General features: G+C 37.5%; 1 protein-coding gene across 1 annotated transcript; it reads right to left on the reverse strand.

The window, feature by feature from the left end:
- Positions 1 to 617: 617 nt before the first annotated feature.
- Positions 618 to 12,507, reverse strand: MYCT1 (MYC target 1). Its single transcript, XM_026705019.2, has 2 exons — positions 12,334 to 12,507; positions 618 to 2,316 (listed from the first exon to the last, which is right to left on the reverse strand). Exons 1-2 carry the CDS (start codon positions 12,395 to 12,397, stop codon positions 1,787 to 1,789), a joined length of 594 nt encoding a protein of 197 aa, XP_026560804.1. The 5' UTR covers positions 12,398 to 12,507; the 3' UTR covers positions 618 to 1,786.
- Positions 12,508 to 15,148: the final 2,641 nt, after the last annotated feature.

Here is a 15,148-nt window from a genome sequence, read left to right on the forward strand (position 1 = left end):
AATGAGAAAGTATCATTAGGCACAGTGAGAAAGTACCATGATTTTTAAGAACAATGGGAACGTACCATTGGGGAAATCACTTTTCTATTTTGGAAATGAAGTAAGCCAAAATAAACAAAATAAGCACAGAAAGTTAGGAACAGAAAAGGATTTGAATACAGATCAAGTCAGAAGTCTTTCTATCCTTTGGTAGCTTCTTGCCAAAAAAGATAGCCAATCAAGAGCTTTCAAAGAAATGTATTGCAAATGGCACTGCAAGGTGGAATATTACAATAATATCACTAAGGAAATTACTTGCCTCAAGCATTCTAAAAAGAACACCACAGGGCAAGACATCAGAGATATAGTGTCAATGCAGTGTTAGGAAAAGAATTGTAACTGTTTGGGTATCTAACAAAATGTAATACCTATCTCTTCCCTTTCCCAAAATGAATTCCTTTCAAATATAATGTAGAACAAGGGTCTCCAACCTTGGCCACTTTAAGACTTGTGGACTTCAACTCCCAGAATTCCTCAGCCAGCAAAGCTGGAATTCTGGGAGTTGATGTCCACAAATCTTAAAATAGCCAAGGTTGGAGACCCCTGATATATAATAAACAATCAACTTATAACACAGATCAAGGGTCAGAAATTTATTTAAATTGCATCATTTCCACAGCACTCATGAAATAACAGATTCTACAATGTTTTAAACATATACCAATAGACAATTATTTCACAAATTGTTATGAAATAAAGAATTTATGCATCAGCCTTAGGACTTCAGCTTGACTATACACATAAAGGGAAATTTCTGCCAGTATTTGAGCTGAATTATAGTAAGGAAAAATGCCTTCACATAAGCTGTTTATGAAAGTTAGAAGTTACACGTGGAATAATATCAACTGTAACTTTAAATAACTCTTCATGATCAACAAAAGCCCCCACAAATTTAACATTCTCCCTGAGGATACCATTCAGTTCACTGGACAATAAAAGGCTCCCATTTTTATAGGTATAATGCATAAAGAACTCTAACATTAACAAAGAGCATTGTCATTTTGCAAGATCAGTTTACACTCACAAAAGAACGAAGTTTGTAGTTTGATAGCTATACCCTAATATCAACATACAGACTCACTGTTTCTCAATCATGGGCGAAGCAGTTTAAGATATGAAGATGAGTTTGCCTTCTCAGGTATGAATAAATCAAGGACTCAAACACGGAAGTGACCCTATTATAGTTTCTTTCATATTTCTTATGTTCAGCTTGTGGGGCTGAATGACATAAATCAAAACCCTTTTGGTTCTGCAAAAGTAATACATGAAGTAACCTAGTTTTCTGCTGAAGAATTAGTGAAGAGCCTGCATTCATATACTGTATTGGTAACTGATATACACATCACAGGAAAAATCAAATCTGGAAATTCATATTCCCAGGGAAAAGCCTTTGAATTTAAATCCCATTTTAAAAGAGAAAACACTGCTATGTTCTAATTAATAGCAGGATATTTACCATTGTGTTTATGCTTTGTGTCTGTACTGCAAGCCATTCTGTATTGTCTTAAATGAAAGACAATGCTTAATAAGCAAAGTTAATTATAAAAATGCATTAATACTGCAAACATAGCTACAATCGTGAGAAAGATCTTCAAAGTTGAGGAACATCCAGATACCAAACCATCTGCTCAGGTTTCATTTAGATCCCTCCTGTCCCAGCACTGTAGTTCCTTTTGGTCATAGTAAGCTTCCCGGGTATCTTCAACAGCCCAGAGAAAATCATAGAATTGAGATTCAAGAATTGAAGTCAAGAATCTGGAAAGGCCTTTATGATAGAGTCATAGGCAGGAGGCGGAATTTGTGTCGAATGGCAGACACGAAGACTGTTATTTGACCAGGTGAATTCTGGATGAGTGAAGCTGTTGGTAGAAGTTCCGGTAAGTGTGGTTGTTGTACTGGTAGGGACCAGAGTAATCAACTGGCTCTCAGTTTCCACAGGAAGTGGAGGGCATTGGAGAAAAGGGTGAAATGTGGAGGCCCGAAAACTTGATTTCCTTGGGAAAGAATTATTCTGGTCTAAAGATGCTTGCCTTTGGAAAGTGAGGCTGGCTAAGCTGAGATTGCTTCGGCGCTCACAGCTGCTGTTGCGATAGAATCCGGGCCTGCTGGCCACACAGCTATGAGCAGCTCTGGTACGTCGGCTGGATGATGAGGTGCTCCACTGGGAAATGTGGGCACTGGCTCTACGGCCAGACAGGCAAGTCAAAAGGGCCCAGATTATGCTTCCAATGACAAGTCCAATGACCATAGAAACCGAAAATGCTATTAGTATTTGATCTAGAAAAGAAAAATAATGGTCAGGCAATTCATCACAAATTCCATGAAAAAAATGGCATTTTTGCAAAAAGCATGCAGTTAATAGTAAGTACAGTTCTCATGGAGAAATGATTTTCTAGATTTCTCCAACCTATTTATCTTCAGAAGCATTGAGACTAAAAGTTCAAAGATCTCCTTCCCACCAGTGGGATTCAAAAAATTTTACTACCAGTTCTGTGGGTGTGGCTTGTTGGGCATAGCATGGCTTGGTGGGTATGGCTTGGTAGGCATGGCAGGGGAAGGATACTGTAAAATCTCCATTCTCACAATAATAACAATAATAACAATAACAACAACAATAATAATAATAACAATAACAACAACACATGTTGCTTGTGCTCTATCAATTCAGTGAAAGTCAATTCAATAAAAATACTGTAAAATCTCCATTCCCTCTCCACTCCTGGGGGAAGGTTACTGCAAAATCCCCATCCCTCCCCACCCACTAACCTGCTTTCCAGCTCCGTTGTCCTGTGCAGAGCAACAAAAGAAGACCCAGCTGATCAGCTGGGACTCAGGAGGAAGATAATAGATGGGGGTGGGGCCAGTCAGAGGTGGTATTTTCCAGTTCTCCGAACTAGTCAAAATTTCTGCTACCGGTTCTCCAGATCTGGTCAGAACTTGCTGAATACCACCTCTGCTTCCCACCCTGGCCAACAGCTACGCTAACTGAGAATCCTGAGAATTAATTCCAATATAAAGAGAGCAAAGGTTTGCAGGCCAATCTAAAATCTTTGGTACCCTGCTGGGTACCAACATAGTTTTTGTTTTCTTTTCAATGGCTATATTAAAAACTGACTGTCTCCCAAGCTTTGACCTAGAAATCTTGTAAGATTTCATCCACCTATCATCATCATTATCATCACCATCATCAAATTAGGGGAACTGTTGGTGCCATTTAGAGGAAAAACATGTGTCATGGTCCCTGAGTGAGATGGGGTCCTATAAAAGCTTTCAGTAATTTTGTAGTGATCACATTAAAAAAAAAGTTTGGAACCATTGAGCTAGAGGCCTCCAGTTTAGGAGAAGATTTATAGGTTTAATGTACTCAAGAAAATGCAAGATGGTGAAGAGGCAATACCACCACCACCAAGAATATGATGACTAAAAAATTCTGAGAAATTCTGAGAGAAATTCTGAATTTCTGAGAAACACCGCTCTAGAATTATTAATTTTGCTAAATTTCTTGGTCACTTTTTCATACATGAACATGAAAAAAAGAAATCCACAAATATGTACAGGACATAATTAAACCATAAACCTTATTTTATAAATCAATATATTGAAGAAAAAGAACAAAAAAATAGATACTTGCTACATTTTATCTCAAAATGATGGGTTATTTATATTAAGATATATTAAAAATTAATTTAAATGTTAATATATTGTATTAATCTTCCATTTATATTTTTTCATGGCTTGCTGATGTTTTTATTTAGATACATTTTTTCCCCATATTTTCTGTAAAGACAAAATAATAAATTAAGAATAAGGAAAAGAGGGGAAAATAAATTTGGGAATACAGATAGCTGAGAAAATATATACTCCTAGAGAGAAATATAAAATTGTATACATTTATATTCAAAAGTTTTACTAAGATATGAGGAAAGCACAGATAAATTAGCGGGGGGCTGGACTACTAACTAGATGACCTACAAGGTCTCTTCCAACTCTATTAATCTGCAAAGCATGTTTTCAAATAAAACAGCCCTCCTTTGTTTGATTTTTTTATTATTTAAAATATTTCTGTACCTCCTCCCCACCCCCCACCCCCCCAAAAAAGCAATGCAGTTTATAACAACATTCAAAGAATTAGAACTCCAGGGTAAAACAATTGATAAAAGTAATTTAGTTCATTGTTTAATGGTTAGTCTAAGAACCGTATCAAATAAAATAAGATAAATATGATAGTGTACTGGATATTTTCTACACACACATACATTAAAACACTGTATAAAGTATACAACCCAAAGTATTACCTAAAACAGTCTATAAGGCAATTTCAGAAAGTCAAAGCAGCAATAAAAAGTTAATAAAAACTAGCAGCATTATCACATTATTTAAAAAGTCAGTACCAGAGGTGGTATTCAGCAGGTTCTGACCAGTTCTGGAGAACCGGTAGCGGAAATTTTGAATAGTTTGGAGAACCAGCAAATACCACCTCTGACTGGCCCCGCCCCCATCTATTCTCTGCCTCCTGAATCCCAGTTAATCGGCTGTGTCTTCTTTTGTTGCCCTGCACAGGAGAATGGAGCTGTAAAACAGGTTAGTGGGGTGGGGAGGGAATGGGGATTTTGCAGTAACCTTCCCCCAGGAGCGGGGAGGGAATGGAGATTTTACAGTATCCTTCCCCTGCCATGCCCACAAGCCATGCCCACAGAACCAGTAGTAAAAAAATGTGAATCCCACCACTGGTCAATACAATGTCTTTCTGTGGGTTTGAAAAGCTATGACAGTAACCCCAGATGTGGTTCCATTTCAAAATCTGGGACTCAGCAGACTGAAAACATTTGCTACCTATAAGCATTCTTAATCCATCATAACATGGGAGCACTAAAGTATAGCAGGCAACTATGGGAAGTGGTACAGATAGTCCTTCCGATCCCAATTGAACCCAAAATTTCTATTATTAAGTGAGACATTTGTTAAGTCCGTTTTGCCTCATCTTACAACTTTTCTTAGCACAGTTGCTAAGTGAATCACTGCAGTTGATAAGCTAGCAACCCAGTTGTTAAGTGAATCTGGCTTCCCCATTGACTTCGCTTGCCAGAAGGTCACAGAATGTGATTCACATCACCTGGGGACACTGCAATGGTCATAAGTATGAAGTAGTTGCCAAGCATCAGAATTTTGATCAGATCACGGGTGTCAAACTCGTGGCATCATGTTGACCTCACGTGATGTTTTGTGACATTTTTTCCCTTCACAGGCATGGCCTGTGTATCTCACGGGCTGCCAGTTTGACACCGCTGGATCAGATGATCATGGGGATGCTATAAAGGTCATAACTGTGAAAAATTGTCATAAGTCACATTTGTCAGTGCCGTTGAATGGTCACCAAATAAACTGTTGTAAGTCAAGGACTACCTGTATTCTTTCAGCTCCTGGGATCTGGAGAGCTTTTATACTTAATATTATCATCTTGAATTGCAACTGGAAATGAATGGGAGTTAATGAAAATCATAAAGAACCAGAGTGTGAGGTGTTCTTTTTATTTTACTCACTTCTAGTCAATAATATTTGTTGCCTTACTGTTTGATATTACTTTCCTTTTTAAACTTTCTACAAAGGTAGCATTAGGAACAGTGCACTGCTGTTATCCATTTTTAGGAAGGCAATAATAAATAGTGGTACTTTAAAAGCTTGAAGTCTAAAAATGTAACACTGTTCTGTTGGAACCCAGTGGCTATAAAGGAAATTAAGCTTAATGAAGTCATGAAGTAATCCACTAAACACGCTACTTGTATATACTGCCAAACGTGGATCCAACCAAACAAATATAAATCCACTCGATTTGGCAATAGAATTTTAAAATGCGGTTTGTGCATTTAAACTCAGTACCTTTGATATGCATCACTTATGCATGATATCTATGGAGATTCTCAGTCCTCCAGGTCATGATTGTCCCAAAGATGCTTTTTCAAGAGGCAACTTGGACTTTCTATTTTTTTCTCTGAAGACGTTTTGCTTCTCATCCAAGAAGCTTCTTGGATGAGAAGCGAAACAGAAAGTCCAGCTGCCTCTTGAAAAAGCCCCTTTGGGATTTATACATTGTAGTTTACTAGCTTTAACGGGGAGGGGGGGGGAATTTAAAAGGGAAATAAAAATTATTGGCTGAAGCTGGTGAAGCTTCTTGTGAGTAGAATTCACCTTTTACTTTGCGTGTATCAGGTGTGGTAATATACTACAGCAAAACTGTTTAAATAAAACAAATATGTACCACAAGATCCTTAATTTTGCTCTGCAACGCCAGGGATTAAAAATGGGAGAATGAACCATTTCCCTGACATGCTTTTGGCAACACTGCCCTCTACTGGAAATGTGCTTGAATAGAGCAATTAGATGTATGAAATGTATGCTGTATGAAACATTAACAAATACTATTAGAAAGAAATGTATCCCCTTAGCCTCCTAATGTAATTCAGAAGCTTGTTAGACAACAACTTAATAGATTAGTTTTCTTCGTTAACATTCCTAATGCTATGGTATCAGTCTGATGACACTGTACTCTATAACTGTTTTATTTTTCCAGCAAGACAGAAGTGACAGGAGGAAAAAAACAGAGAAAGATTACAAATGGACAGTAAGAGTGTTTCATTACCTCATGAAATTCTGCTAATCATACAAGGTAATTACATCATTTAAGCGTTAGTGCTTTCATATCTGCAGTGCACAAATCCAGATGACTATTTAATGAAAGCAGGGGCAGAAATTTCTGTTTCTTTTTATTGCTATCTAGTGGTTATTTAAGCATTAGATTGATATGGTTCAGTTTACTGAGATTCATTTGAAAAAATCCTGAGTAGCAATATACCACAGGTGTCAAACTCGCCGCATCATGTTGCCGCCACGTGATATTTCTCAATATTTTTTCATTTGTGGAGCTGGGGTGGGCATGGCCTGCATGTGACGCATCTGGCTCGTGGGCCGCCAGATTGACACCCTTGCAATATACTCTCCATGCCACCAAAGCAGGCCAGATGTTTTTTGGTTGGCCACTTTAGCACTGTAGTTGCGTTCCATATTTCAGCTGTAAAAATCTGGATGGCCATTAGATGGCAGCCCAAAACAAAGGTTAACTTCTGATTGTATGCAGTTGCTGAAGGATTTATTTCAGAACTAGCTGCTTTACCTAACGTAATGAAGCCTGCATTGCTTTTGGAAGCCAAGTTGCATCTTATTTTCTACATAACTAAGAATAGACTGAGTCTTTACTATATATTGCAATTCTGTGTTAGGTCTTGAAAGATCTTTTACTAAAATGCTCAGGCATGGAAAGATATTTTCTTTGGAGTTCAACCAATATTCAAAAGAAGGCATTTCCTTCTGCATTATTTAAACAGAATCATTAGAAAACAACATTGAATATATAGTACATTATCAATCTAAATAAAAAGTACCTAATGCGTGTAAGCACTAAAATATTAGTGCTGTTAGAAAAATTACAGTAACATCATTAAGATCTATGTTCCTCTCCTAGAAAATATGTCTATATTCAAACAGATCTTGATTTATTATTTTCGGTTATGTACAAAATTAAATTAGATGGAAGTAGCAGTTTCCTGCTGTTGTTGAGCAGCTAACCAATAAAAAGTAGTTTTGCAAAAGTTGGCAAGCACAAAGCTTTCTGTGGAGCCAGGCTGCTTCAGGTGTCCCTTAATAACAAGGAAATTCAACAGCATTGCAGTCTGCAAAATATCCTGCTCAAACATTTGGCAAATACATTATAAATCTGATCAACAGGGTTTTTTTCCAGATCCCCTCCATCTTAGACATGCTAAAAACCCATGCATTTTAAAAATTGAAACTGTAAAATAAACTCTGTTTTTTTCTTATTAGGCATGAATCGGTATTTCTAATTCATTTATAAAATGCATGTGATTTATGGAAGCTTTTGTTTTAAATGAGCATGAAAAGGAATATTAATCACGTAGCAGAAGAGGCCATAACCTTCCCCAGACCTCACAGAGCCATCACTGATCTAAAAAACTAAAATTAAAAGACTCAAAATTTTATAATGTATTATATTTATTTATCAAATTTCTATGCTGCCCACTTCACCAAAGTAACTCTGGGGAGTTTGCAAACAACATCATAAAATAATTTTAAAACTCGACTAAAACAGAGTTAAAAATAGAGTTTAAAACAAGGCTCAGATTGACAAGCTAAAAGTAAAAAATAAATGCTGACATTGCACTTTTCCATAAGATGCACTTTCCCGCCCCGCCCCGCCCCACCAAAAGGGGATGGAAATGTCTGTGCATCTTATATACTGAATGTTGCTGAAGCCCCGCCCACCCACCGGCCTCTGCCTCCCAGCAATTTGCCTCCTTGAAGCAAACAGCAAACAGCCTGGTCAAGCTTCAGCACAGCCTGAGTTAGCACAAGCAGCTGATTGGCAGTTGGATCGGCCTCCTGGAATAGCACCCCGTTCCAGGCTGCAGCGATCGCTGCCGCCCATTGCCGCCATTGCTGCCCATTGCTGCCACCATCTCTGCACGTCCTATTTTGGGCCTCCATACACCCCATTTTTGGCCTACAGGTGTCTCATTTTCAGCCCATCCCAGGCAGCGGGGATTGCTACGTCCGTCTATCACCACCAAAGGGCAGCAACGATCAGCGGCAAGAGGCGATGGTGGTGATCCCCGCCATTTGGAACAGGCCAAAAAACGGACACGCAGAAGTCGATAATAGGGCGCACGGATGCGGTGATGGGTGGTGACAGTGGTGATGGACAATGGCAATCCTAGTAGCTTGGAACAGCTGATGGGCGGTATTCCGGGAAGCTAATCCAACCACCAATTTGGATCGTTTGCTGCAAGAAGGCAAATTGCTAGGAGGCAGAGGCAGATTTTTTTTCTTGTTTTCCTCCTCTAAAGCTAATGTGCGTCTTATAGTCCGGAGCATCATATAGTCCGAAAAATATGGTATCACTTTTTTTTTTCTTCAAGGTATTAATTTATCTAAATCAATAAATTGATTATAAAATAAGTTGGATAAATTATGACCTGTACATATTTATGGAATTTTTTCATGTTCAATTATTCTGTTAAGTGACCAAGAAACTAAGCTAAGAAATTAACAAGGGTAAAAGTTTAACAAGCTGGAAGGCATGTCCTGAAGCCACTTGCTAGCCTCAGAGTTGCATAACACTCTTAGACTCCCATGCTAATTGGTAAATCCAGGTCTTAACACTCCTCCAGAAGGCCAGCAGAATGGAGGCACACCATATATTTTGGGGTAAGATGTTCCAAAGTGTAGGAGCAATGGAAAGGCCTTCTTCCTACATCCTGTCAGTCAAAATTATTTAACTGACAGATCCACAGCATGCTCTCCCTGTCTGACTGAGTGGGATAAATGGGCATGAGATGGCTCCTAGGTAACTTGGTCCCATACCATGAAGGACTTTCAAGGTGATAACCAACACTTTGAATTGGATTTACCCAGGGGTGGAATTCTACCAGTTCGCACCTATTCGCTAGAACCGGTTGTTAACATTCTAAGCAATTTGGAGAACTGGTTGTTAGAAGAAATTACTGGCCTAATCTTGTAAGGAAGGCAGGAAGGAAACATTCTGGTGTTGCTTACAGAAACTGCCTCTCCGTTAACCCTTATTACATTCTTGGCAGGGTTAGACTTCCTGTCTCAGGAACTTCTCTGGAGTTTTTTTCCCTTCCTTTGCTGGTACTTTGCTTGTTTGGAGTGACCATTGAAAAAAGTGACTCATGACCATTTTTCACACTTACGACTGTTACAGCATCCCCACAGTCACAAGAGAGACCAGACGAGGAGATGTGTGCCTCGATGTGAGTGATGTTGAGTTGACCAGGCCCAGCCAGTAACATGACCACCAAGCCATGTCCGCCAACTAAGCCATGCCCACAGAACCGGTTGTTAAAAAATTTGAATCCCACCCCTGGATTCACCCAATGCATTCATGTAACGGAGGTATTACATGTGTCAACTCAGGAAGTTCAGACTACTCTAGGAGCTGCTGATTCAGTTCTACACAGGAATTATTGAGTCTTCTATAACTTGTACTTCTATAACTGTCTGGTTTGGTACAGCAATCAAAAGTGACAGATACAATATACAATATAAGGATGTACTACTATTGGATGGATTTAGGATGATAATATGAATTGTTATACATTAATTTAAAATCTTCAATATCTCATATAAAATGAAGGAATAATAGTTTGGTCAAATAAAAGATTAAAAATGATAATAATGTAAACATATATATTAGATTGATAATGTGAGAATTTATACAAACAATTGTAAGTGAGGACTATGGATTGGATGCACAAAAAATTCGTAACCAATCGACACACTGTATGTATGTAACTGGAAGATAGTTTTATGTTTTATGTTTTGTTTTTGTCCAAAAATAAAAAAAATCTTTTTTTAAAAAAGGGACAGATACAGACTCCAACAGATAGTTAGGACTGCATAAAAAAATAATGGCAGCCAGCCTGCCTTCCATTGAGGACTTGTATATTATATGGCTCAGAAAGAGTGCTGAGAAAATATCTACGGACCCCTCATATCTCAAACATAGCTTCTCAGCTCGGCTAACTGTCAGCTGCCTGCAATTTGGCAGTTTGAATCTCACCAGGCTCAAGGTTGACTCAGCCTTCCATCCTTCCAAGGTTGATAAAATGAGGAGCCAGATTGTTGGGGGCAATAGGCTGACTCTGTAAACCACTTAGAGAGGGCTGTAAAGCCTTGCGAAGTGGTATATAAGTCTAAGTCCTATTGGTATTGTGATTGATTTCCAGTATTTCACTATATTGGGAGGGAAGCATGGTGAATCACATGGTTAGGACCCTGGGTGGAGGTTAGCAAGCCCCTTTTTGAGAAAGCCCTTGATCTCTGAGAGGAGGTGCTGCAGGCCTGGGCTTGTGTTAGGCCTCCCAGGGCCTTTCCCATCCCTAAATCACCCTGTGTTCCATTTAATGATTGCTATGAGGAGAACACTGATTGAGGTTGTTAAGCAAGGCAATCCTTTGGTCCCTTTCTTAACAACTGTCATGACTTGCGACCAAAATGGGCAAGCTCCCTTTATAGCTACTATTCACACCTATCATCTCAAAATAGGACGTACTCATTTGTGACAAGATTTTCAGACAATGCAATATAATAAGTCCCATATTCAGTGAAGTATATTATTTGAACTCTCTGCAGTTCAGTTTTCTACCAAATAGTACAGGATTTCCTGTCCCTTCCAATTCTGTTATTCTGTTCTCTATCGAAATGAAAATTAATTAATAATCTTTTTATTAAACACTTAGTTAATTAAATTAATTAAGTGTTTAATAATAAGAGCTCAAAATAAAGGTCCTTTATGACTACTTATCAATATAATTTTCAGCAAAAGGACATTCAATGACCATGCTTCTTTATACATCTAGCTCCTTATCTAAAAATTCATCATTTTACAGGTTCCCAAGAGTGGTAAAAACAGGCTAGTGTGGTTCTTCATCACCAGCCCACAACTTCCTTGCCTGTTTCTGTCTGATCTTTGCCCAGCACATCAAAAGGCAGAACATCATATAACAGCAATGAAGCAGTTGGAATAAATCAACAGGCGGGCCCAGTAACAGAGAAATGTGACCATACTTTCCAAAACAAACAACAACACCTTCTTGGAACTTGGAAAACAAAACAGAGGCACCATGCTGGTTGGATAAAGGCAGAGAAAAAATAACAGCAATGAGGATGCCTAAGAATATCATAAAATTCAAAGTATTGAAATTCAAAGCATTCCATTATTTTTATAGTTTCCAGTTTAGGCTTTTAGTTTGTAGGCAACAAAAAACAAAACACCTATTTCTCTACTGGATTCACCTCTGTAGATCTAATAAACCTGAAAGTAGCAATCCTGCTCTTTTTGCGGTCAGCATAAAATGTCCTTTGAAGGTTAGTGACATATTTATATTTAAAAACAAGCTGAGCTTAATAAAACACTCGTAAGTTGCCAATATCCGCCTCAGTTTATGATTGTTGTCATTATTATTACCCCAACATTGCATGAGCTAATGAAACTTTATTTCAAATGTGGGATAGCAATGTTAAAACATTGTTCTACTTTGGAAATGCTTTGTTTATCATAAAATATTCTGATTTATACTGAATACACTATCTATGCTGGACACAATATAATTGAATAGCACAAAGAATTCAGAGACCATACAGTTTTAAAAATATTTTCATCCATATTGTTTGTATAAATAACAAGTCAACTAGCATACTTACTCCAGAAATTGGGTGGCCAGAAATTCGCAGAACTTGTGCTGTTGTTATCCATAGCATTCAACATGGACAAAGAAAGTAATTTTAAGAATAAATGGGGAGTATATTAGAATTTTGATTTAGGAAAACAAAAATACCGTTACACATTCCCTAAACTTGTTCTGTTTTCATGAAAGGAAATCAGTGTATCAGATTTCCTGCTTTTATACTAAATTAGCAACCGTTTCCCTTATCTTGCATTGCCACATGTTTCCTGAGAAATGGAACAATTTCCTTCTCGTCATTTCCTTGGTTAATCAGTGTATCAAGTGTGAACAGTACCTCAATCTTTTGTGTTCAGCTTGTTGTTGGATCCAGCTCATCTCTAAGAGAAGCAGAAAGGTTTCCATCCCTTCTCCAGAATATTTCTATAAATGGAGCGGTTCATCCTGCATTCTGAAATCATCAAAAAGACACATGGGACTTACTATTTTCTTCATGATGATGGAGCCATTTTAAAACTTTGTCTGGTGTTGTGCTTACTTCATTTTTGATTGCATTTTCTTTCTCTTGTGCTTTAGATTGGGTCCCTAATAAGATAGCTCTTCTTGTTATTTTGTTTGGCTTTGTTTTTTCTAATTGTTGTAGTAGGATAGTTTAAGTGTTGGTACATTTTATTTTGATATTAATTATGTAAGACCCTTTGGAGGGTTGAGATCAGCTTCAAAATATTCCAACATACATAATGTTTTAATTAAAAATAAACACAAAACCATTTCATGTGCATTATTTAGTTATGCATTTATTTACTTCATTTTTCCATCAACGGTTGGCACTAAAAAAGGCTCACTAAGCACTAAAATGCAATTTATAGTGCAATTAATTTACGACCATAATTTTAAAAAACAATAAACATTCAAACATCAGAAAGCTGACTTTGCGGGAAAGAAGTATAGATGCAAGGCTAAGAAGCTCTAAAACCTATTCAAAATATTCACATTTTAGCTAAACACTGTTTAATTATTTATTATTTACTTCTTGTCTCACATTTCTTTACTCAACAGGTAAACTGAAGACTACTTTTGCAAAAGTATAAGTAATATATCATGTGAAAGCTGGCAAGTACCAAATCTTTCTTCATCAGAACTCATGTTTCTCTTCCATCTCTTTATGGGGAGAAAACAAAGCAGATTAAGCTAACATTGTCTAACCAACAATTAGAAAATGGTAAACTGTTGTATAATACCAACAATGAGAGTTTAGTTTTCTTTTTGCTTCTTTCTAAAAAAAAAAAAAGTCTGAGAAATGCTGGTCTGATCTGCAGATCAACCCGTGTTCTTAGAAAAGATCAAAGGTGTCCTGTTTCACTTTATCTCTTTCTTTTAATTTAAAAAAAGTACATGGTAGACAATAGCTTCTAGGTCACTTTGCTAGCTCCTTCCATGAAGCATGTCTATGAAGATACTGACTCATCCAGGTCATGGTTGTCCCAAAGGTGCTTTTTTTCAAGAGGCAACTGGACTTTCTGGTTTTTCTTTGAAGACGTTTTGCTTCTCATCCAAGAAGCTCCTTCAACTCTGACCAGTTGGAATCCTTCCATTCTCCACCATCCAGTAGGAGCTGAAGAAGCTTCTTGGGTGAGAAGTGAAATGTCTTCAAAAAAAACCCACAGAAAGTCCAGTTGCCTCTTGAAAAAGCACTTTTGGGACTTCCATGAAGCAGGCAAATATTTATGGAAACTACTACCATCTTTACTAATAATCATATGAATTTTCTTTTACGTGCATTGTCTCTTTCTCAGTTGCCAATTGCTCCAGCATTATTAATGTTCAATCTTCTTAAATAAAACAAAGGGAGGCAATTGAAATTACTAAGTAAGAGAGATCAGCATCAAATGGATATTGGTAAGTGGGGACATCATACCTGCAAACAAATCAGAAGAACCAAATATATTAATCTGTAAATGTGTATGTAAGACGCTAATGTCATTATTATATTTTTCCCTTTTAAATTCATTTGAGAAGAGATACAATGGAAGTTGTATCAAGAGTGGCATCTTCTGGTGTACAACCATAGTTGCACCATGAATTTTTAGTTACACAGATACAAAGGTCTTAGTATTTTTCTGAAGTACACTTCTATAGTTCTCTGCTGGGGCTGGTGATAAGTTTGTGTATGTATGCTTGTGTGTTTCCTTGTTTATTATTTTACTGTTGCATTTATTAATGTGAGTATTGGTTTTAATGGACTAAGTAGTCATTGGTTAAATAGTTAATAGTTATTGTTTTGTGTTTTTTGTAATTTAGATACTAGAGCTTTGGGTGAGTTTCCTTGGTGATTAGATAGATGAGGAGAGTTAAAATATTTAAATCGTCCTTTTATAGAATAATTAATTCTGCTTTTTATTATTGTTTTGAACCAAAGTGAACTTGCCTTGACACAAAGACAGCTGTCACATGTTAAGGCAACCCGGGAAACAGATTTCCTGGGATTCTTGGTGTTCATTTCAGTGATTTACAGAAAAGAGCACATTGAGTGAACTTTGGACAGCCAGGAAGAAATTGCTGACTTTATTTCTGTAACCCTGGCTAGCTGCAACCCTCCAGCTTCATTGATATGATGTGTGTGTGTGTATGTGTGTATGTGTGCACGCACATGCTTGCACTGCCATTTCATTAACAGAATAGAATAATAGAATAACAGGTTGGAAGGGGCCAGAGGTGGTATTCACCAGGTTCCTGGAGAACTGGTAGCGGAAATGTTGAGTAGTTCAGAGAACCAGCAAATACCACCTCTGATTGGAGATTTTACAGTATCCTTTCCCTGCCATGCCCACCAA

Source organism: Pseudonaja textilis, chromosome 1 (assembly GCF_049901715.1).
Source record: "Pseudonaja textilis isolate UNSWEBS1 chromosome 1, rPseTex1.2, whole genome shotgun sequence".
Taxonomy (NCBI): Eukaryota; Metazoa; Chordata; class Lepidosauria; order Squamata; family Elapidae; genus Pseudonaja; species Pseudonaja textilis.

Bases quoted from the DNA above. Each gene is read 5' to 3' on its own strand.
- MYCT1 (XM_026705019.2), bottom strand. From the start codon at position 12,397: ATGTTGAATGCTATGGATAACAACAGCACAAGTTCTGCGAATTTCTGG. The intron at 2,317-12,333 runs GTAAGTATGCTA...TTTCTTTTCTAG, and splicing joins CTGGCCACCCAATTTCTGGA to ATCAAATACTAATAGCATTT.